General features: G+C 27.2%; 12 protein-coding genes across 12 annotated transcripts; 8 read left to right on the forward strand and 4 right to left on the reverse strand. All coding sequences in view use genetic code 12, as the record gives it.

Moving 5' to 3' along the window:
* Positions 1-743: 743 nt before the first annotated feature.
* PMI1 (mannose-6-phosphate isomerase) lies at positions 744-2048 on the reverse strand (the record flags this gene model as incomplete). The annotated part of the gene is made up of 1 exon (XM_051763741.1): positions 744-2048. One exon carries the CDS (start codon positions 2046-2048, stop codon positions 744-746), a length of 1305 nt encoding a protein of 434 aa, XP_051619241.1.
* Positions 2049-2783: 735 nt separating this feature from the next.
* On the forward strand, positions 2784-3266 carry KGF54_003181 (uncharacterized protein; the record flags this gene model as incomplete). The annotated part of the gene is made up of 1 exon (XM_051763742.1): positions 2784-3266. The coding sequence occupies one exon, from the start codon at positions 2784-2786 to the stop codon at positions 3264-3266; it is 483 nt and encodes a 160-aa protein (XP_051619242.1).
* Positions 3267-3288: 22 nt separating this feature from the next.
* On the reverse strand, positions 3289-5430 carry KGF54_003182 (protein disulfide isomerase; the record flags this gene model as incomplete). Its single annotated transcript, XM_051763743.1, has 1 exon — positions 3289-5430. One exon carries the CDS (start codon positions 5428-5430, stop codon positions 3289-3291), a length of 2142 nt encoding a protein of 713 aa, XP_051619243.1.
* Positions 5431-5622: 192 nt separating this feature from the next.
* On the reverse strand, positions 5623-6762 carry KGF54_003183 (NAD+ transporter; the record flags this gene model as incomplete). The annotated part of the gene is made up of 1 exon (XM_051763744.1): positions 5623-6762. The coding sequence occupies one exon, from the start codon at positions 6760-6762 to the stop codon at positions 5623-5625; it is 1140 nt and encodes a 379-aa protein (XP_051619244.1).
* Positions 6763-7264: 502 nt separating this feature from the next.
* KGF54_003184 (uncharacterized protein) lies at positions 7265-7750 on the forward strand (the record flags this gene model as incomplete). Its single annotated transcript, XM_051763745.1, has 1 exon — positions 7265-7750. The coding sequence occupies one exon, from the start codon at positions 7265-7267 to the stop codon at positions 7748-7750; it is 486 nt and encodes a 161-aa protein (XP_051619245.1).
* Positions 7751-8270: 520 nt separating this feature from the next.
* On the forward strand, positions 8271-8774 carry KGF54_003185 (CXXC motif containing zinc binding protein; the record flags this gene model as incomplete). Its single annotated transcript, XM_051763746.1, has 1 exon — positions 8271-8774. The coding sequence occupies one exon, from the start codon at positions 8271-8273 to the stop codon at positions 8772-8774; it is 504 nt and encodes a 167-aa protein (XP_051619246.1).
* A 650-nt stretch (positions 8775-9424) lies between these two features.
* KGF54_003186 (Cu/Pi carrier) lies at positions 9425-10435 on the forward strand (the record flags this gene model as incomplete). Its single annotated transcript, XM_051763747.1, has 1 exon — positions 9425-10435. One exon carries the CDS (start codon positions 9425-9427, stop codon positions 10433-10435), a length of 1011 nt encoding a protein of 336 aa, XP_051619247.1.
* Positions 10436-10577: 142 nt separating this feature from the next.
* AGE2 (Age2p) lies at positions 10578-11663 on the reverse strand (the record flags this gene model as incomplete). The annotated part of the gene is made up of 1 exon (XM_051763748.1): positions 10578-11663. The coding sequence occupies one exon, from the start codon at positions 11661-11663 to the stop codon at positions 10578-10580; it is 1086 nt and encodes a 361-aa protein (XP_051619248.1).
* Positions 11664-12243: 580 nt separating this feature from the next.
* Positions 12244-12699, forward strand: KGF54_003188 (uncharacterized protein; the record flags this gene model as incomplete). The annotated part of the gene is made up of 1 exon (XM_051763749.1): positions 12244-12699. The coding sequence occupies one exon, from the start codon at positions 12244-12246 to the stop codon at positions 12697-12699; it is 456 nt and encodes a 151-aa protein (XP_051619249.1).
* Positions 12700-14539: 1840 nt separating this feature from the next.
* Positions 14540-16452, forward strand: KGF54_003189 (uncharacterized protein; the record flags this gene model as incomplete). Its single annotated transcript, XM_051763750.1, has 2 exons — positions 14540-14659; positions 14716-16452. 2 exons carry the CDS (start codon positions 14540-14542, stop codon positions 16450-16452), a joined length of 1857 nt encoding a protein of 618 aa, XP_051619250.1.
* Positions 16453-18835: 2383 nt separating this feature from the next.
* Positions 18836-20782, forward strand: KGF54_003190 (uncharacterized protein; the record flags this gene model as incomplete). Its single annotated transcript, XM_051763752.1, has 1 exon — positions 18836-20782. The coding sequence occupies one exon, from the start codon at positions 18836-18838 to the stop codon at positions 20780-20782; it is 1947 nt and encodes a 648-aa protein (XP_051619251.1).
* Positions 20783-21145: 363 nt separating this feature from the next.
* On the forward strand, positions 21146-22315 carry RPL3 (60S ribosomal protein uL3; the record flags this gene model as incomplete). Its single annotated transcript, XM_051763753.1, has 1 exon — positions 21146-22315. The coding sequence occupies one exon, from the start codon at positions 21146-21148 to the stop codon at positions 22313-22315; it is 1170 nt and encodes a 389-aa protein (XP_051619252.1).
* Positions 22316-23087: the final 772 nt, after the last annotated feature.

Genomic DNA, 23087 nt, shown 5'->3' on the forward strand with positions numbered 1-23087 from the left:
TTTTTCTGTCGATTTCGATTAAACCTAGAAACGAAAGACTTATGTATATATGGTTTTCTGGATGCTAGTTATGCACCCGAATCAGACCGAAAAAGTATAGCAGGTTTTACAATTTTTGCTGATGGTAACCCTATCACATGGGGTACTAAAAGGCAACATAACATTGCAAAATCCGGGTAGAGACAGGACGAACCAAATGTACCAACGGCTATATTTTCCCAAATTATTTTCATCATGGTGTTATATATGGCCATTTTACCTAATACTGAGTGTGTTACCATATAACTTGGAAACTGTTTGGGGAATTATTACCAGGCATTAAAGCAAATTACTTTTCCACAATTGATTCATCTAGCGCCTATAAATTTCGTATCCAACGATTTTGTTGTGAATCTATTGAATGGGCTGGCCCAGGCATAAAATTTTATATTGAAACCAAAAATCTTCACCTAAAATTATTGGAGCTATGTCAGAATCAAAAACAAAAAATGCAAACTGGAAATCTTTTCTTGCGAAAAAAGGAAAGTTAGAAAGAAAGAAAAATTGGTATCATGGAATTTTGAAATAGTTGGAATATTTGAGTTAAAACAAACAATAAGCTATATGCAGTATTGGTCTTAATTAAGTGTATTGATGCTTCTATACTTTTGACCTAGTTTTCATAAATACCATTCTACAAGTAAGAGACAGTTTTTAATAAATAAAATATTCTAGTGTATTATATCAAATCTACTTTAAAATTTCTATGCTTCAACAAATGCTCTATAAGTTATAAATTCATCACCAGAATCAGCAATTATTGAAATTTCAGTATTTGGAGCAACAAAAAATACAAACCCTTTAGAAATTTTTTGTTTTGATGCAGGGTGATTTACAATTTCAATAGTACCTGATCCATTAGTAGCTATAATAATTGATGGTCCATCTATACCTTGGAAAAATTGGGAACCACCTTTTGTATCAAATTCAGTTTGTATAACTGAAAATTCTTCAATTGGAGGATTAAAAATGTTTGAAACTTTAGCATCACCTTTAGATTTTGTATATTTTGATGGTTGCATTTTTTGATCTTCAACTGGTTCACTACCGTATGTAAGCATAGATACTAAATTTTTAACATCTTTAAATTTTGGAGTAAAACCTGCACGTACAACGTTATCTGATGCTGCCATACATTCAATAATATCACCACTAATATATGCGTGTGGAATGTTAGCTTGTAAGAACATACCTTCTCCCTTTTTCAATTCAACGTAATTTATAATTAATGCACTTAATAATCCAATATCATTTGGAAATTGTTTATTTAATCTTTGAATAAGTTCCGGTAATCTTGGATCTATATCTTTGAATAATTGTGGATTTTTTTCAGTTTCTTCAACTAATTCTTTTGCCTTTTGAGAAATTACAGAATCATCTGTGTTCATTAATTTTGAGAATACTTTTTGAATTAATTTTTTATTTGATTCATCATCTGATGAATTAGCAGTAGCATTTGATTTAATTCCACTAACAAATTCATTTGCAATCTCTTCACCAATTATAGATTTTAAAACCGGAATAGTTTCTAAAGTTTTAGCAATTTGATCAACTGGTTTAAATCCACAAAATCCTTCAAAATCAGTAACCGCAATAGCCATTTCTGGTTTATGATTATCATCTGGATAATTTTTTGGATCTTGTTTATGTAATTGAGCACCTAATTTTTTATCAGGGTGAGCTTGAATAGATAATACTTTTTCAATAGATAATACTTTAAATAAAAAAGGAATTTGTTTTGATGATCCAAATTTTTTTATTATTGATTCACCTAATAAACCAGTTGGATTAGATTCAACTAGTTCACGTAATGTCTTACCATTATCTATAGCTATTGATGGAACTGATGGATGAGTACCCATCCATAATTCTGCATATGGTTTTGATTCATCTATTGATATTGATGGATCTGAATTTTTAACAAATTGTGCAACAGCTGATGATGAACCAATTTTTCCCCAATCATAATTTTGATAACCACATTGAAGTCTGATTAATTTTTCTGACATGTTGATTGATAACGAATGAGTTGTTGATTATTCTCTTTATAATTAATGAAATAAAATTTAGTAATAAAAGTAAATTCTGTCAAATAATTTTGAACAAATATAATAATTTTTTTTTGTATTCATTTTTTTTTTTTATTTAATTAAAATTTATTTACGAGATATTTATTAACGGAGTAATTAACGCGTTTTATTTTGAATGGATATTCTGGGTTACGAATTTTTGTCTCTAGCATTGGACCAACATGCACGCGTTCTGTTATACTACTCCAAATTTGTCAAACTTCGGGGGAAGTTGTTGACAAATCTTGGGTTAATTTTGAAACGTGTTTTTTTAATTTTCAAAAGCTTTCAAAGAATAAAATTCTTTAATTACACAAAAATGAAGGTTATTTTTGTGTGAGAATTGAATTATTCCGCTTCTAATTTGACCCTTTAATTGTGCTACCATGCTTACATATTTAAAATAATTTAAGAAGGGCGAATTAACATTACTAAAAGTTTCAATCAAACTTGATTCAAGCTTAAATACTTCACCAATTATTTACTCTAATTATAAGTCAATAATTGAATAATATTTTAGATACTTGAAAAGGGAAAGTAAGCTGTTTCAAATTTAGCACTTTTATGACACCTTATTTATCGATCGAATTTTGTGTAACGATCTCGTATTATATTTCATTCAGTTTTCAAATCTGATAATAATAATCTTTCATCAACAACGATCAAGAAAATGATATGACAGATTGTATAGAATTACAATCGGGAACCAAAATCTCAAAAGAATCTCGTATAACAGATATAAAAGCAATCAAACTATCATCAAATATAACAATATGCTCAAACGTTACCATAAACAACACAGATCAAAATCAAGTTCAAATTGGTAAATATACATTTATTAAACCAAATACTGAAATCAAGACTCCAATTCATATAGGAGCATTCGTTTTAATTGGATCAAACTGTGTAGCGGAGTCGAAAATTATAGGTAATAGAGTAATAGTCGAAGATAATGTTCATTTACAATCAGGTTCAATAATATACGAATGTTGTATTGTAAAAAAAGATACAATAATTCCACCAAAATATATCGTACCCCCATTTACTGAAGTTAGTGGTGTTCCTGGTAAGAATTTCACTTCAAGATCTTTGAATTTTAGTTATAAACAAGAAATAGAATCAGAAATTAGAAAATTAAATTTATTAGGTATATCATAAATAAGTCTATTAATTTAAAATATTAATCTTTTTTAGGTAAGAAAGCACCATTATTTACTCCAATTATTCCTTGAGATCTATACCTTCTCTTTTTCAATGATTTTATACCGATATTTGATATTACACCTACTAGAATAATAATGAATAAATAACCCCAGATTCCAAAATCATGGATGTAGTTCATAAAGTTCAAATATCCTCCATATGGACTACCTACTAAACCTATAGGTAATTTACCATCTTTTTGTAATAATGACATTAATACCGATTTAATTTGTTTTGGATCGTTTTTCAATTTAGTACCTGTTAAATCTTGGTTCCATAAATATCTATTATCTCTTGATACCACAAGAGCATCACCAACTTCGTAATTTTGTGGATCAATTTTCCAATTTTTTACATATTTAAAGTTTTTCAGTTTTTGCTTATCTATGAATGTAAATATTACATCATCATTATTAAATAAATGTGGAACTTCTTTTCTCATCATTGATAATATTTTAGTTGTTTCTGCATCTTCTGCTTTTAATTTTTCAACTTGTTCATTCTTAATTTCTCTTTCCCTTTGGATTTTGTTGAAATAGTGTTTTTTCTTGAGAAAATTGTATTCGTGATTAATTAATGATAATTTATAAAGTTCTTGATTAGTTTGATCTTCATTCTTTAAGTCAATGAAAATTATAACTACTTTTGAATCTTTCATTTCATTTATATCTTCAGGTCTAGTTAAAAAATAAGTTGATATTAATTCTGGAGTTAATTCACCATTAAATGGAAATTGAGCAGTTTTTAAAAAATTTTGAATCTTATCATAAATTCTCATTTGTTCAACTGCAAAAGATTGATAAATTTCTGGAATTAATGAATTCTCTTTGAAAACTATAATTGAAGGTAATGTTGTAATAGTAGTTGCAATTTGCATTGCTTTATCATATTCATATTTTTCCTTGTCATCAAAATTTATATAATCAATCAAGTTTTCTCCCATTGTTTGAATATTCTCCAAAATCTTTTTATGTTTAGCTTTGTACAATTGAATATTAAATGGAGAATCTTGTAATGTTTTTAACATATATGGTAAAATTGCTTCATCTTCTGGAGTCAAGGTATCGACATCAAAGAAAAACAACACGGTTACTTTATTAGTCAATGGATAAGTTTGAGGAATTGCTTCGTGAGGTAAACTTTTAACATATTCCATAATTTCAGTAACTCCTCTAGCTGAAACAACTTCAAAAGCAGCATTTACATAAAGTTTATTAACCCATTTTTTCATTTTTTCAACATCTATTTCACCTTCATAATCAAACCTTATTGCCCCCACTGTTTTGGGCATAAACATAATAAATGCAGGTGGTGTTGCTTTACCATCTTTAAATTGACTTAATTGTAATTTTTCACAAATCATGGGGAAATCTTTACACATTAAATGACCAGTATCTGAAATTGATACAATTTTATTTCCTAATTTATCCCAAACATTTTTAGTTCTCATACAATCAATACAATTATCTGAAAATTTTAATTTACCACCATTTTCAACACTATCCCATTGTTCTTGATTAGCTTGCCAAAATGATACAAATATAGGTTTCGTAATTTCCCCACCTATAGCTTTTAACATTTCATCAACATTCATTTGTTTAGATACACTTGGTAATGCACTACTTGGATCATATTCAGCTACTGATTCTTGTAAATAACCAATAATGTTATCGACATTTTTTGTTAGTGTTCTAGGGAATGTATCAACAGCTTTTGATTTTCCAGTAGGTTTGTTATTAGAATCTAATATTGGAGAATAAAGTACCATATTTGGGTAAAATTCTATTTTTTCTTGTTCACATATATCTCCATTTGTTACACAATTAATTTGATTCATATTTATTTGAAGCAGTGAATATTTTGATTTAAGTAATTTGTATGTTTCTTCCCAAGTTGGGAAGAACGTCTTACAATGATGACAATATGGTGAATAAAACTCTATCAATGTTAGTTTTTCACTCGTTATTTTATTAAATTCTTCTGATGATAATGGTTCAGGTAATGTGATCTCCAGCACATCAGATTTGACAGTTGAGATCTCATTTTGATTTTGTGGTGGATCATCAGCAAATACTTTAGATAGACTTGTTATGAAAAACGTTATATATAGTAGTTTCATTTGTGGTGGAATGTGTATTTTAATTGTGGTTCTTCAATTGTTGGTCGTAAAACTTATTTCAAATTGGTCGGCTTTTTGATTTCTTCAAAAACCTGCATAGAATAATAATAATTATTTATTACTAAATTTAGTTATGAAAAAAATCTACAGCTTACTAAGTAGAAGAAGATTACAGTAGCATCTATTACTTCTTTAATTATTTAATTTTCGAGTTTTACCACTAATGTCTAATAAATAAGTTTTGAAATATTCAAAACTAACTAATGTTACAGCACTTGCAGGTACAGTTCTTAACAAGTTAGTAAAATAACCAGCATAAAAACCTTTTATACCTTCTTTATGAAAAATTTGTTTTATAGTGTGAATTAAAGATGGTTTATTACATTCACCACCTAAATGTTTTTGTTTATGCTGCCTTATTTGCATTCTTGTTCTTAATATTTCATGAGGATATGTGATTGTACTTGCAATCATTTTTGATATTGATGAAGCTGCTATTAATCTCCATAATAAACCGGATACTTCATGTTGTTGATCTATTGTTTTACAATGTAATAAAGATTTTAGGTACTCATAAGCTGGAAAATGGATACCAACATGTAATAATCCAAATAATGAAGGTATTAATCCACTATAAAATACTTTAATACCTTCATCTTTATACATTTTTTTAAAAGCATCTATAGTTCCTTTATACCGTATTTCATCTGGATTTGATGATTTTTTACTTGATTGAACCATTAATCTTGTTTTAACAACCCATATAGGATTAACTGCTATTGAAGATGCCATACCTGCAGTTATTGCTGCACAAAAATGATTTAATGAAGGACTATTTATATCCCAATGATGTAGTAGATAATCTGGATAAAATCTTTTAGCTCTTTCATAAACCGTAAAATATATCGTCCAAGTTGGTAAATAACCAATTGTAATAGGAACTAAACCTCGATATAATCCTTTAATTCCTTCATCTCGTAGTATTGTTTCCAAAGTTTGTCTAAAATTTAATCTTTTACCTTGACTTCCTTGTGCTTGTAATTTCGTTTTGATAACATCTAATGGACAAACAACTACACCCGCTAAAAAACCAGATGCCGCACCTGCCATTGTTATTAGTTGATTAGTTGAACATCTTGATAATATACTTGGAGGAGTTATATGACCTAATGCTTCTATCTTATGTGTTATAGGAAATGAATCATCATCATTATCTCTTCTAAATTCAAGGTCTTCTCCTTGTATCATATCAGAAAATCCATGATTTGAATTTGAATATGTTTGTGGTGATATGTTTTGATCATGATTAGTTATTCGAGTATTCTCACTCATTTATTTTGTATTTATGCTATTATTTATAAGTTTCTATTATGCTATGGTGAATTTATTGTTGAATAATTGAGTACTTGTGTACTTGGTCAAGGTTTATTTGAATAGTTAATGTGGTATAAGGAATCCGATATCCGGTATTATCTTTTATCTATGTCTGTTGCTATAATTTGCTGATATGATAAATGACAACATGTGGTTGTTTTTTGAAAAGATTAAATGAATAAGTAAAAACAAAAAGAATCTATAAATTTATTGAATTTCAAAATTAAAATTAGATAATGAATTGAAGTAAACAAATATAAAAAACAATTGGTTTATATAAAAATTATTGATTAATGGACCAAATCAATTTAACTCTTAAAATTCTATTAATTAAATAAAGATTATTTTTTCTTTTTTCTTTTTTTCTTTTGTACTTAAAAAGATAGTAGAATTAAATTAATAATGTATAATTAAAGCGAACCAATTTATTCAGTACAATCATTTTCAACAACCATAAAAGATGGTCAAATTTTTATTAAAAGTACAAGGTGAATTATCAAATGTAACAGATCTACAACCATTGGATACACCTGAATCACCATATGAATATACTTTCCAAATAGAATGTACAAAATGTCGAACAATTCATGATAAAGATATACAAATAAATAGATTTGAAAAACATGAAATTTCAGGATCAAGAGGTGAAGCATCATTTGTATTTAGGTGTAAAGAATGTAAAAATGAACATTCTGCTACTATTACAAGAACTAATGAATCATTTAAAATAGAAGATACAAAACCTGTTAGTTTATTAGAGATTGATGCAAGAGGTATTGATTTTATAAAATTTATACCAGATGGAAAATTTCAATGTGTTGGAGAAGAAACTAATACCCAATTTAATGAAGTAGATTTGGAAGATGATGAATGGTATGACGTGGATGAAAAGACTAATGACGAAGTTTCAATTATTGATGTTAAATGGAGTATAACGAGGTCATAAAAAGTTAATCGAATAAATTTAAATTATACAGAATTTTAAGTATATAATGATAATAAAGAATGTATCTGTTAAACCAATTACTTGTAGTCAGTAGTGATCCTCTCTATACTTTTTCACTTTGATTAACACTTCTTGTAATTACGTATTTATCAATTGCTTCAACGTTCTAACTAATCTCATGCTTAATTTGTTCGTATACGTTTTGTATCTCATAGAGTATCAATGACTACTTAATTTAACTCCAGTTCTTAAAGCCTGTTTAATATCGTAAAATAATTTGTGACTCAAATTTCAAATTTTTCATGTCACCGGATTTAAATTTTAAATCGCACTTAAATCCAAATTTGGAGTTTTTTTTGCAACAATTGCAAAATGAGTCTTTAATCAATCAACAAAATTGATTCAATAGCTTTAATTTGGTCAATACCAATTGAGGTTGCCAAAAGTTTATAAAATGAGCATTAATTCCAATCTTTTCTCGTTTTTTTTTTTTATTTCAAATCAAATCCAAAATTAAACAATGTTAACATATTTACTACAAGCAAAAGCTTCACTACACAACATAGTGAAAGTCACTCCAGTTGACACAGAAGATTATCCACACGATTATAAATTCATATTCCAATGTAACGGATGTAAATTAAATCATACAAATCCGATAGTAATTAATAAACAAAATGAATATGAAGTTACAGGGTTTAGACGTGTGGTTAATTTTTTAATTAAATGTAAAGATTGTAAAAGAGAAAGATATGCTATTTTAACTGATATGGGTAGTGGTGGTATAATCAATGATGAATATAATGATGTGCTCAAAATTACTACTCATGGGATGAGATTATTAGAATTCATACCAGATGATCAATTTGAATGTGAAACTTCTAATGGTGAGATTATTCAAGAAATTGGTTTATTGGATGGTGAATGGGAAGGAAGATCTGAAAATGGCGACAAATTAAGTATTTCAAATGTTGATTGGAATTTGAAGATGATTAAAGAAAGAGATTTTGCAAGAAGTGTTTAAATTTTACATAGTCTTGTAAATAAAATTGATTCAGTTTTAAGTTTTTATTATAAGTTTTAGATCTTAAATATATTATCTACTTTCTTCCTTTATATAATTAGTATTTAATTTTTTAAAATATGTCATAACACAATTTTACGAGATTGAAATATTATTTATTTATTTTATTTATTATACTTTTGTGTAATTTTTTAATACTTTAAATAAAGAGAGAAAAAGAATTTCTTTTTTACTTCCGAAACAAATATTTAAGAATAAAAAATATAAAATAATTAATCCGATTAAAGTTATAAAAATTGTCACTTTAATAATTGAAAAACGTTTCAAGTTTGGGTTTTGAAATTTTACAAACCGCAATCAATGGTTAGTCGTAAGTACTTCGACCATTTTTAAAATCTGGTCAACTAAATTCTGGGTATACTGGAATAAAATAAATATTTATGCGGTATTTATTAAATTTGTTTTAGTTTCGGTCTCTAAAAAAACTCCTTAATAATTTTTTAGCAATCAATTTATAACCTTATCAAAACTTCCATTTAAATATAAACTGAAATTTCTCAATTGGTCTTGTTTCTTCCAATTTTTAAAAAATTAGCTTAAAAAATTTCCAAAAATAAATTAATATCTATTAATTCAAATTCAATTTCATAATGGCTGGAAGTATATCAGATGCATTAACTCAACCAATTGAAGATCAAATTAGAAAATCAGCAACTGGTGGATCAGTCGGATCTTCTTCAAAACCACCAACACCAGACCATTCCAAGATTAGAGAATTTACACCAGCTTATTATGCTGCTTGTACTTTAGGTGGTATGATTGCATGTGGTCCAACTCATTCAGCAATTACACCATTGGATTTAGTTAAATGTAGAAGACAAGTTGATGGTCATTTATATAAATCAAATATTCAAGGATGGAAAACTATTATGAAAACACTGGGAGATTCCCTTTTCACTGGGTTTGGTGCTACTTTTATTGGTTATTCATTACAAGGAGCTGGTAAATATGGTTTTTATGAATATTTCAAAAAAAAATATAGTGATTTAGTTGGTCCAAAATATGCAAAAGATTATAAAACAGGTGTATTCTTAGCTGCTTCTGCAAGTGCTGAATTCTTAGCTGATATTGCATTATGTCCATTTGAAACAATAAAAGTTAAAACTCAAACAACTATACCACCATATGCTAATTCCATAATTGATGGTTGGAAAAAAATTGTTGCAAGTGAAGGGGTAGCTGGATTATATAAAGGAATAGTACCATTATGGTGTAGACAAATTCCATATACTATGGTTAAATTTGCAAGTTTTGAAAATATAGTAGATAGAATTTATAAATTTTTAGGTAAACCAAAATCAAGTTTTTCAACATTACAACAAACTGAAGTTTCATTTGCTGGTGGTTATTTAGCAGGTATATTATGTGCAATTGTTTCACATCCAGCTGATGTTATGGTATCAAAAATAAATTCAGATAAAAAACCTGGTGAACTGACTGGTCAAGCTATAAGTAGAATTTATTCAAAAATTGGTTTTCCTGGTTTATGGAATGGATTACCTGTTAGAATTTTTATGATTGGTACTTTAACTGGATTCCAATGGTTGATTTATGATACTTTTAAAGTTATGGTTGGATTACCAACTACTGGTGGTCATTAAACTAAAGAGGTAATAGATTATAATTAGATAATGTATAAAATTTAATATAATGCAAAATGTATTAATAATTTTTAAAGAAATATATGAATTGGATGAATTTATTTCATTTCATAAACAATCAAGTAGTTGTCAACTCTATAATTTAATTCCAAACATTTTTAAATAAATCATCATCTAAAGTGACATTAACTGAAGATTTAGTATTTAAAGAAGAAGTAGAAGAATCATTATTCCATTCATTATTCCAATTCTTTTGAGTTGATCCATTATTACCACCTAATGATCCAGTAGAATTTGAATATTGTTGTTGTAAATTTTGATTATATAAAGGTTTTGAATTATATAAATTTGAAGTAGAATTTGAATTTTGAAAATTTAAACCTTGTAATGAATCAGATAATGAATTTAATTGTTGATTTTGAGGTGGTTGTTGTTGTTGTTGAAGTAAACTACTTGATGATGATGGGGATGCATATAATGAAAGTATTGATTTTTTTAAATCTGGTCTATTATTATTTGAGCTAATTGATCCACCTGTGGATTGAGCTGATTGAATTTGTGGGGGTGGCTGAGGTTGTGGAGTTGATCTGTTTGGGGTTGGGATACGTTGGGATGGTGTTGAAGGTAATGGAGACTTTTTTGAGGTTGGTTTTGAGGAATGCGAAGTGAATAAACCAAATTCGTCATCCAATAAATTCGCTGATTTTGTAGTTGATGATGGTGGTGGTGGTGGTGGGGTTTGTTTCACTTCATTGGTAGTAGTTGTAGTATTTTTTGTCGACGAAGTTGATGAATTTTTAATTTTTAAATCACTTGGATTAGGTATCGTGTGAGAAGAACACCATTTTTTTAAATCATATTTTGTTCTAATAAAATTTTCAATTTTAGATTGATCAGGTATATAATCATCAGGTAATTTATATTCCCAATAACTGTTACTTTTAGCATTTCCCCATTTTATCATATTATCAATTTGATCATCAGTCCATGCATCTAAATCAACTGATTTAACTTTTGATATATGAGTACCCATTGATCTATGAATACCTGAACATCTAATACATATAAAACAACCCAAACTCCATGATGCCCATCTTGGATTTTTATTTAATTTACAATCTGCACATGATTTATTTGGTTCTTCTTTTAATAATTGTTTTAATATTTGTTTATGTCTTTCCAGGTGTGTCTTTTTTGATGAAGGTAATGCTGATGATCTGTGGGACATTTTTGTACTTTTTTAATATGTGATGATCCCGTTTTACTAATGGTTGATGATGATGACTTAAGTAGATTATCAAAATCTATATTTGTCGACAGTTCTACTTTTGAATCTTTATTCAAGTCTTGGTTGGAATTACGTTTTTCCAATATTGAAATAAAATAAAAATAAAAATCAACATTTAGTCTGCATATAATTTACTATTACTACTTAATTAAATACAATTAATCAATTTACACTACCCACTCCCAATTAAATTAAAATAAAAAATATTAGAGAAAGGAATTAACCATTACTTTTAAATCTAATCTTTCTTTTGACATTATAACTATACATTTACATATAAATTCATTCATATATATACATATAATAGATAATAGATACATAGATATTTATTTGTTTGATTCAACTCATTTATTCATAAGATATATCATAACATTATCTACTACTTTTTTTTTTTTGCATTTTCCTTACTTCATATTATTTGTTGTTCATTTACACTACATATACCAGCCAAGGGCTTTTTCAAGATATATGATAATATCAATTAATACCTAATAATCTCCATCAATACATATACACAATAATGTCAAGATCATCAAGGCGAGAAATATCCCTAAAAGAAATCAAGAAACATGATCAACCAAATGATTTATGGATGATACTATATAATAAAGTATATGATTTAACAGAATTTACAAAATATCATATAGGAGGTATAGAAGTTTTATATGATTGTGGAGGATCAGATGCAACTGAAGCATTTGAAGATGTTGGTCATAGTGATTTTGCAGTTGAAATGTTAAAACCTTATTTAATTGGTGATGTTGAATTAAATGATCGGAAAATTTATCATATAAAATCTTTTACTCCTGAAATTGAAATTTTTGAATCAAGAAATAATAAAATTGATGATTTAAAATTTGAAAGTTTTTATCATTACATTATTAGAAGAGTTTATGAATTAACTAATTTATTTTTGTTGATTCTTCTAGCTATTTCTTCATTCATTTTGCTTATATTAATTCAAAAATTCAAATAATTTGGTACTGGTTTCGAGATCTGATTAAAAAATTTGTGAACTGAAAAAGAAATCAAAATACAAGAAAAAAAAACTACAACAAAGAGGGTGATGTAACATCAACCAGAAGGGACATTCATTATTCAATTCTTAAGGGAAGGGTAGGTCATTACATTAGAACAAACTGTGCTGGCATAGTTACATTTAAATAATTAGTGTCATTAAATAATATATATACAACGGTTAACTTTCATTAAATAATTACATTCATAATTTTACTTTTGCAAAAGCCTCGTAAAAGTTTAGTATTCATAATCATAAATTAACTTCTTCAAATATTATAAACCTCGTAAATAGAAACTTTAAATTAAACTACATTACAGTTAGTATGTGATAAGTTTTTTTCTTTAAACTCATGTATCCAAAATTAGAGATAAAGAGGATAAAAGGGTAATTTTTTTTGTAAGAGTTCTATGGGGTTTTCTGGATTTATAAATAATGCAACTTTATGCAAGTTTTTAGGTTAAACTTTTAATTTTTTATAATATATCCTTCTCCTTACCTCTTATTGATTATTTTAATTTCGGGTGAGAAGTATTATAATTGTATATTTGATTTCTGTTCATTAATAATATTATTATAATTATTTAGTAGTTTGGATTCAGTTTGTGACTGTAATTCAAATTGGTGTTTTGTGATGGTTTGACCCTTACATTACACTTGATGGTACAATTTATCTAAAAAAAGCATCAACGAAAATGGGGGGGGGCTTAGAGGAGTTTCGCAGCTATGGTAAAATAGATGCATTAAATTACAGCGATTATTAAAGATGGAAATTTGTTAAATGGAGATGTTCTGAAAATAGAAACGTTCAAATTAGTTAATTCTCTTAAGGAAAGCTTTGGTGACATAATTGATTAGTAGGAATAGTACTGCGAATGACTAGAGAGTCTTGCTGAATACTAATTTCAGAAGAAAAACTTTCTAAATTACTTTAACATAAGAAGTAAAAAATGTGGTTCCATGCTCTATTTTTGACCTGAAACAAAAATCTAGAAAAAAAAAAACAAATAATGACATAGTAACTCCCTTGCCGGGAATCGAACCCGGATCTGCTCGGTGCTGATCAAAAGATTCTAATCTAATGAGAGCGAACCGTGATAGCCATTACACTACAAAGGACAATCAAAAATTTGTTTTGAAGGAAACATTTCCTCCCTTGCGGGGAATCGAACCCCGATCTGCTCGGTGAAAGCGAACCGTGATAGCCATTACACTACAAAGGAATATTTCTAAAGATAAAATTTTGGGGGTTTTTAAGAAGCTTTAAAAATTGACTTTTTTTGATTAAAATCTTGAGGTTGATTGTGGCAAGAATGGTGTGAAAGCAGTACGATGTTGAGTTAAGTTAACCAAACTTGTGAATATCTGTAAGTGTAGCAGTGAAATGCCCGAAAAAGACAATAAAGCATATGTAACAGTTATATAACACGACTAGGCATTAGATTGTAGATATATCAACCTATAAACATGTTCGTTGTTTGATTTTTTGGCGCAAAAACCAGTTAAATTAGATTTTCATCGTCTCTTTTCTGAAAAGTCAAATTTCTCAGCTTAGTGCTAGATATTTGACTTTACTTTTGGGTTTTAAAAAGTTAACAGTTGGTCTCTTTGGTCTTTCAGATAGTACAATTCAGCTCATTCTTCTTATCAAAAATTAGGTTGCAATTGCCATAAAAATTAGTAAATAAATTTGAAACACAATCGAAAAAAATAAAAATTAAATTAGGTTTATTGATTACTATTTTTACAACACTTTCAAAATTGCCAATTAATTCATCTATTCTTTTGAACAGTATAAATGTCCGATGAAGAATTGTTTTCAGAAGACTCATATGAATTTGAGTTTGAGGATGAAGATGGAAATGATGGATCAGATCAAGGAAATGATAATATTGAAGAAGATGAAGATCAAGGATTGGTATGTGTTATAGATAGTCAATTTTTACTCGAATTTTATACTAACTCCATGAATAGGAAAATAGATATTATACAGCTAAAAGTTTAAAAGATGATGATATACAACAATCGATTAAAGAATTACAAAAAGTTATAGATTCCATTAAGAAAGACGAGTCACAAGAAGATTCAAATGAATGGATATTTAAATCATATAAGCAATTGATCAAAATATATTATAATGAAGGGGAATATGAAAAAGTTTTGAGTAATTTACAACACATAATACCGTATTTATCAAAACTAAATAAATCGTACATTGAAGAATCATTATCAAGAATGATTGGGAGATATTTGAACAATTCAAATAATAACAACACTACTAAACAAACTAGTGAATCAAAACAAGATTTCATTATTAGATTCTCGGAAATTTTAAATAATCAATCAGGTCTCCAAAATGATAAACTATGGTTAAAATTAAATTCAAACTTACTTAATTTTTACCTTGAAACTAACCAATTCGATAAATTTGCAATTCTTATCGAAGAAATTCATCAAAAATTACCATATATATCAGAACCAATTAAAAAACTATTCAATTTAGAAATAATAGCAAGTGAAATAGAGTTTTTGTTCAAAACAAATTCCAAAGATTTAATAAGATTAAATAAATTATACAAATTAAGTCTAAACAATTCAACAGCAGTAACTCACCCAAAAATTCTAGGTATAATAAATGAATGTGGGGGTAAAGTTCAATTCTATAGGGAAAATTTTGAATCATCGAAAAATTTGTTCTACAATAGTTTTAAAAATTACGATGAAGCTGGATCATTAATTAAAAACAAGATTTTGAAATATGTTTTGTTAATAAGTTTATTAGGAGATAATGATAATTTAGATAATTTTCAATCTCAAGAAACTCAAACTTATTCACAATTCAATGAATTTAATAATTTAAAAAAATTGATTAAAAACTATAGAGGATTGGAATTAAATGAATTTTTGAATAATTTGAAGGAGTATGAAGTTAGTGGTGATGAATTTTTTGCTGATGAAATATTTAAAAAATCTATTGATATTATATTTGAAAAATTAAGAGTAAAATTATTATTAAAAATACTAGTTGAGTCCAAAAATAAAGCAATAACATTTAAAGATTTAGTACATTCTTTACAAATTAATGAATATGATTTCGAATTTTTATTACTTAAATTAATTGGTCAAGGTAAACTAACAAATTTCAAAATTGATTTCGTTCAAAAGTCTATAAATTATGAATCTGAAGGTATTGACTCAAAAACTTTTTTATTCCCAACAGATGCAGAAGAAATTTACTACAGTGTTAAATTACTTGATAATTTTGACATAACACCAAAAAATAATACAACTACAACAACTAATGATAATGATATGATGACTGATGACACAACCATAAGAGAAGAACAATCACAAGAACAATTACAAGCTTTACAAATACCACAACAACAACAACAACAAACTAATCTATTATCAAAACTATTCTACCTCACAGAAAGACCAAACAAACCAGAAGATTGGTTTTCATCAATAAACATGTGGTATACCTACATAATGTCCTATCAACCAAAACAACATAAACTTACCCCCAATACCGAAATAATAACAACTAACATAAATGCATCAGAAGAATTGGAAAATTTTAATACTGGATTATTAAATTCTACTGTAAATGAAGAAGATGGTGGTGATGATGATTTAGATGATGAAAATTTAATTAGTGTTAAGAAATTACATTTAATTAAATCATGGATAAATAAATTAAAAGATTAAAAGCTAAAATTAATGAATAAACTGCATATATCATAATTACGAAATATTTTAGTCTTCCGTTTATTTCTCTTGAGTTATTGTAACCACATATGAACAATATCAACTGTCTAACCAAAAAAGTACTAAACAGCAAGTAAAAAATTTAGCCTCAAGAATAAACAAAGATCACCAACGGAAGTAGTCATTAATGAGAAGATAAACCACAAGAATAAATCCCACAAAACTTTAAAGAACTAATCGATAAGAAAAAAAAAAAATGAAATCGTCAACTGTAAAGATCTATACTTTTGACATTTATTATAATATTTAGTTAATGTAATTAATTTAACTCTTTTAGGAAAGTGCTTAAATTACTTGCATTAACGCGTGTTTTTTTTTCTTAAATTTACGAGAATTTTAATTTAAATTTTAATTTTCGAAAAATCGTAAAATTATTTATGAAAAAAGTGTTTCGGTCTTTTTGAAGATTGCTCTAAGTACATAATAACGTAAGAAAGTCTAGACGAGCCATTAGGCGTTGAGGTAGTCGCCTCATATCAAGTTCGTTAAATGGTATTTTCCCACCTATTGTTTCACTTTGTTCATCGATGATTTTTTTTTTTTCTTAAATTTATTTTTTACTCCATTACAATTTTGTGTCAAATTCAAAAGTTTAATTTCCAATTAATTTCCACCAAATGGAAACAAAGATCTAAACTTAGTTTCGAAGTTCTTGGGTGATGTAATTATAATTAAACTTTATTGATGATATCTCTAATTTGTGGAATTAAATAGTTTGCTACTTTTCTTTTTATTTCTTCTAAATTTTTACGGATATCATTAATTTTGTGTATTCGCTTTTTTAATTAATTAATTATTCATATTAATTAAGTGAACGTTTCTCGAGAAAGTTTTCCATGTGGAAAGAGATAAATTATATAGTTCATGTCGGACTAATCCCATTTTTTAAATCCATCTTACTATAAAACCGTTTTTCAACGATATCAAATCTTTCTTGCCGTTCAGTTTGATTTTTTCTACGGCATCAATTTACTTCATCTGACATAATTTATTTTTTTTTCTCTACTAATTTTGCAACCACCATTTTAAATATAGAGATAAGGTTTTTGAAAATTTGGAATTATATAGGGGGGGTTAGAGAGGGGGACTAAAAGTTATTTTAGTTTTACCATAACTAAACGGATAATTATTGATATGAATATTATTCCATTACTTCAATGGTTTGAAACCAATTGAGGTGCTTTTACAAAACTATGGACTGATTTGATTAATAGTAATTAACCCGAGAAGTAACCAGCGTAGTGTTTGAGAAAAACAAAAGGTGATTGTCCTAAATATAGACACAACAAATTGTGTATTTTTAAAATATTGTGTAACTAAGAGACTGAGAAAGTGGAAAAGTCGAATTGAAGGAATTCCAATTACATAAATTACGTAGTTTCTGTACTGTCAATTACTCGTTATTTCCATTGAAGGTTGGCTGGATTTAATTGATAGAACAATATCAAAGACAATAGGAGTATTAACAAATTTCATTCATTTTATAATTATAGTAGAGATAATAAGAAAAAAAACAATGTAAGAATTAGTAAAAAAATTTTCGATTAATTTTTATCATTTTGTGATATGAATTTTTTTTTAATCAATTTTAATACCATTTCATCTCCTTGAAATTGAGGTTTTAACCAAGTTGGTTTCAAAGTGAATTTGTTGAGTCTTAAACTCCACATTATTTGACCTTAATCAAGTTATAACAAACTGATACAATTTTGATACAAGTTTCAATCAAAAAAAAATTAAAGATTCATAATATATAAATCAGTAAAGTAAATAATAAATCTAAATTAGGAATAGTAATTAAAATTTATTTTATTTTATTTACTTTTGTATGCAGTACTTCTTTTACTTTTTATATTTTCAACAATATACAATAAATTTATAAGAAAATAAATATAACACAATTTTTATATAAAATTATCAGCAATTCTTTCTTTTTTATTGAATTTTTATTATTTTTTTAAAGAGCTGAATCATTCAACTTTAATTATTCCACTCTAATATTACAAGGTTTTACTTAGTTACCTTCAATTAATACCTCAATTGATACAACTTTAAGAATTAAAGATTTATTATATATTCAGCAAATAGCTACTACGTTCATTTAATAAATAAACACGTCTTAATTCCCATTCCAATTATAGATTCACATTCAATCATTCATAATCTGTTGCATGAATCAATTTTAATTATTAGAGAATTTTCATTGCATTTCACACCCCAATTACTTTTTACTTTCCCCATATATAAAAAAAGAAACATCTAATTAAATAATTGATTGATTGTTTCAAAAAAAAATTTAAATTTTAAAAAAATAAAAAAAATCATGTCAAATCATTATAGTACAACTCAACCTTTTATTCAAAATACTGAATTTAATAATTTAAATCAAGTACATTCTCATTCACATACCCAGATAGATAACAATATACCTATCCATCATTATCAACAACATAATCATCATCTTTCATTACCTCAACAACAAAATTATATACAACAAAATCATCATCAAGATTTACCTAATTCAACAAAAACTTATTCAGCAAATCAATTTTATGCACAACAAAATCAATTACAACAAATACAAATGGTACAACAACAAATAGCAAAACAAAAACAAGAACAAGAAGAAGAAGAATTAAAACAAAGAAAATTATTATTGAAACAACAACAACAATCCCATAAAAAATCAGTCTCAACTAGTACAATAACTTCAACACCAAAGAAGAAAAGAGGTAGACCACCAAAATTGAATTCATTTACTGAAAGGATCACAACCCAGGTAAATATAAATATAAATACATCACCATTAAATAGTTCTCCAGCTGAATCAAATTCAAATCAAGCTGCAAAACAAGGTGCTCCAAATATTTTTACACCATTAATGAGAGTAAGTCCAACAAATAAATCTTCATCAATAGCGAAAAGGAAAAGAAAAAATTCATCATCTTCAACAATATCAAATACTTCACCTATTTTAATTAAAAAATCAAAATCTTTTTCTCACCCTTCTACAATTTTAGCTACTCCATTATCTTCAACTTCACAAAATTTCCCACCAAATTCTTTAGATTCAAATGGTAATTCCTATCAATTTTCAAAAAAGACTTTTGATAATATTTCGTTAATTACTCAACACCATAATCAAAATCATAATAATCAAGGTTTTTATAATACTCCTCCTTCAAGTTCTGCTATTAATAAATCAAGTTATTTTACACCTCATCAAAATGGTGGTGATATAAGTATTAATCAAAATACTATAGATATTGAAAGTATTAAAAAGAACCATAACCAAAACAATGGTGAAATTGAATCTCCAATAAAGAGAGGTAAATCAATAAGTGATGAAAATAAGAACTTATTACCACCTGTTTCATTAAATAGCTATAATAATAAACAAGTTGCTGAAAAGAAGGAGAATACAGAAGAATCGAAACCACAAATTTCAAGATCAAACAGTTTTTCATTAAAATTAACAATAGATGATCTGGGTAAAGCAGTTTTATCATCAGATATTTTTCAACCAACAACTACAACCACCGCCACCACCACCACCACCAAAGAAGTTAAAGAAGAACCAAAAGAATCAGAGCAAACCCCACAACCAGCAAAAGCTCAACTTACAACAACTACAACTCCAAAACAACCACAATTAAACCGTTCAACATCAGATTATCAATTAGAAGATAAAAGACCAAATATTTTAAGAAGACATAATTCTGACATTACAAATATAATATCACAACCAAAATTGGAATCAACTATATTATCATCAATAAATGAAAATTATCTTTCTACTAATTATCCAACGACTCCACAACAATCTCAACATCAAAATATATCTTATTTATCAACTGGTTTAACTCCAATGTTTAATTTAACTCCTCAATTTAATTCATTAATGTATTCAGTAATGAATTTAAATTCACCACAATTTAAAAAAGGAATGAATCCATTCACATTAAACCAAGAGATATTCACTTCTGAATCGTCATCGCAATCTCAACCACTGTTTCAACCATTACAAGAAATAGAAGAAACAGTAGATTCTCAACAAAGTAATTTACAAATTAATGAATCACACGCAGAAATTTCATCACAAGACATTTTCATAGAACCTTCATCACAACAACAAAAATTAGTTTTGGGTAGTGGTGGTGATAACTCACAACCTCAAGGGAATGGATCATGTTCTGATTCAAGTTTAAATTCTGAAGATTCTGGTGATGCTAGATTAGCTTTGAAAAAAATGATTCAAATTAGAGATTAAAATTTTACTAAAAAAGTTATTTATTGATGTTTTTTCCATTGGTCTTTGATCGACTTACTCTGCTTTCTCGTTTTGTTTAGTTCTTTATCTTGTTTATTAGCCATTTAACGTTCAATACACATATTATACATAAATTACGTGCTTAGCTCTTAAGTTATAGTAGTTATAAATAGTGTAAGTATTTGGTTATCCGGGTAACCTTATAAACCTGCATATAATTATATTTTCTATGCTAATCAAATGGTAGTGTACTTGACTGAAAAATTTGAAAAATTTATTTAGTTTTAATTTTCTCAAATTAAAAATTTTTTTACAATCACATTTATTACATCTTCCTAATCAAAATTCATTAATACATTAAAGATGTCTCACAGAAAATACGAAGCACCAAGACATGGTTCATTAGGTTTCTTACCAAGAAAAAGAGCTGCCAAACAAAGAGGTAGAGTTAAATCATTCCCAAAAGATGTTAAATCAAAACCAGTTGCTTTAACTGCATTTTTAGGTTATAAAGCTGGTATGACTACTATTGTTAGAGATTTAGATAGACCAGGTTCAAAAATGCATAAAAGAGAAGTTGTTGAAGCTGCTACTGTTGTTGATACTCCACCATTAGTTGTTGTTGGTGTTGTTGGTTATGTTGAAACTCCAAGAGGTTTAAGATCATTAACTACTGTATGGGCTGAACATTTATCAGAAGAAATTAGAAGAAGATTTTATAAAAATTGGTATAAATCTAAAAAGAAAGCTTTTACTAAATATTCAAATAAATATGCACAAGATTCAAAACAAATTGAAACTGAATTAGCAAGAATTAAAAAATATGCATCAGTTGTTAGAGTTTTAGCTCATACTCAAATTAAAAAAACTCCTTTATCTTCAAAAAAAGCTCATTTAGCTGAAATTCAAATTAATGGTGGTTCAATTTCTGATAAAGTTGATTGGGCAAAAGAACATTTTGAAAAAGAAGTTTCAGTTGATTCAGTATTTGAACAAAATGAAATGATTGATGTTGTTGCTGTTACAAAAGGTCATGGTTTTGAAGGTGTTACTCATAGATGGGGTACTAAAAAATTACCAAGAAAAACTCATAGAGGTTTAAGAAAAGTTGCTTGTATTGGTGCTTGGCATCCAGCTAATGTTAATTGGACAGTTGCAAGAGCTGGTCAAAATGGTTATCATCATAGAACTTCAATTAATCATAAAGTTTATAGAGTTGGTAAAGGTGGTGATTCATCAAATGGTGCTACTGAATTTGATAGAACTGAAAAATCTATTAATCCAATGGGTGGATTTGTTAGATATGGTAATGTAAACAATGATTTTGTTTTATTAAAAGGTTCTATTCCAGGTACTAAAAAAAGAGTTGTTACTTTAAGAAAATCATTATATGTTGATACTTCAAGAAGAGCTTTAGAACAAGTTAATTTGAAATGGATTGATACTGCTTCAAGATTTGGTAAAGGTAGATTCCAAACTCCAGCTGAAAAACACGCTTTTATGGGTACTTTAAAGAAAGATTTAGAAAATTAAATTAATTAATATTTAGTTAGTTTTTAATAAATTTTAAATTTTTAATATCGTATATTTTTTGTCATGCATTTGTAATTTTCGACTATGTTTCTTATGAAATTTTTCCTCTACAATTGATCATTATGAAGAAGATACTGAGAGAGGCAGTTCGAAACTTTGTTGAATACTAACAATTCCTTTGTCAATATGAAAATGTAGCAAGTATCATCAAAGTTAAACGGACTCCACTGAATCTTTTACTGAGCATACAATGCTAACAGAAACTACTATTAATTTCGAATGAGGTTTGTCTAAAGGCTACACATATATCCCCTAGTCGCTCTATTTTGTGTACTATGAGAGATACATAGCTGATCAATAGTGACTTTAAGTGGGACAATTTGAACATATTACAATTCTTAGACTTAATTAATATCTCTATGCACAGTTTCTAATCCAAAAACTCTGACTTTTAAGGGAAGTTATATCCAATTGAATGAAATGTTATTTCGAATTACAATATTATTTCTTAGAAGGTTGATTGTAAAATCATACTACATTTTGAAATTATTCCTTGGGTATTTGGTACAAATTTTTGAATAATTTTAATCCTGAAAAAGTTTGTAAAATTTACTTAACTTCGTTAGATAGACTTTTTGATATTCTATTAATATTGTTAGAGAAAAAAAAGACGAAGTCTAGTTGTACCAAGCATTGAATTATTTTACTTAATGTTTGTTTCGATTTTAAGAATTTTTTTGGTTGTAAAAATTATAAATATTGAAGTACAGAT

This window comes from Candida jiufengensis (genome assembly GCF_024610255.1).
Source record: "Candida jiufengensis strain CBS 10846 chromosome Unknown scaffold2, whole genome shotgun sequence".
Lineage (NCBI taxonomy): Eukaryota > Fungi > Ascomycota > Pichiomycetes > Serinales > Debaryomycetaceae > Lodderomyces > Lodderomyces jiufengensis.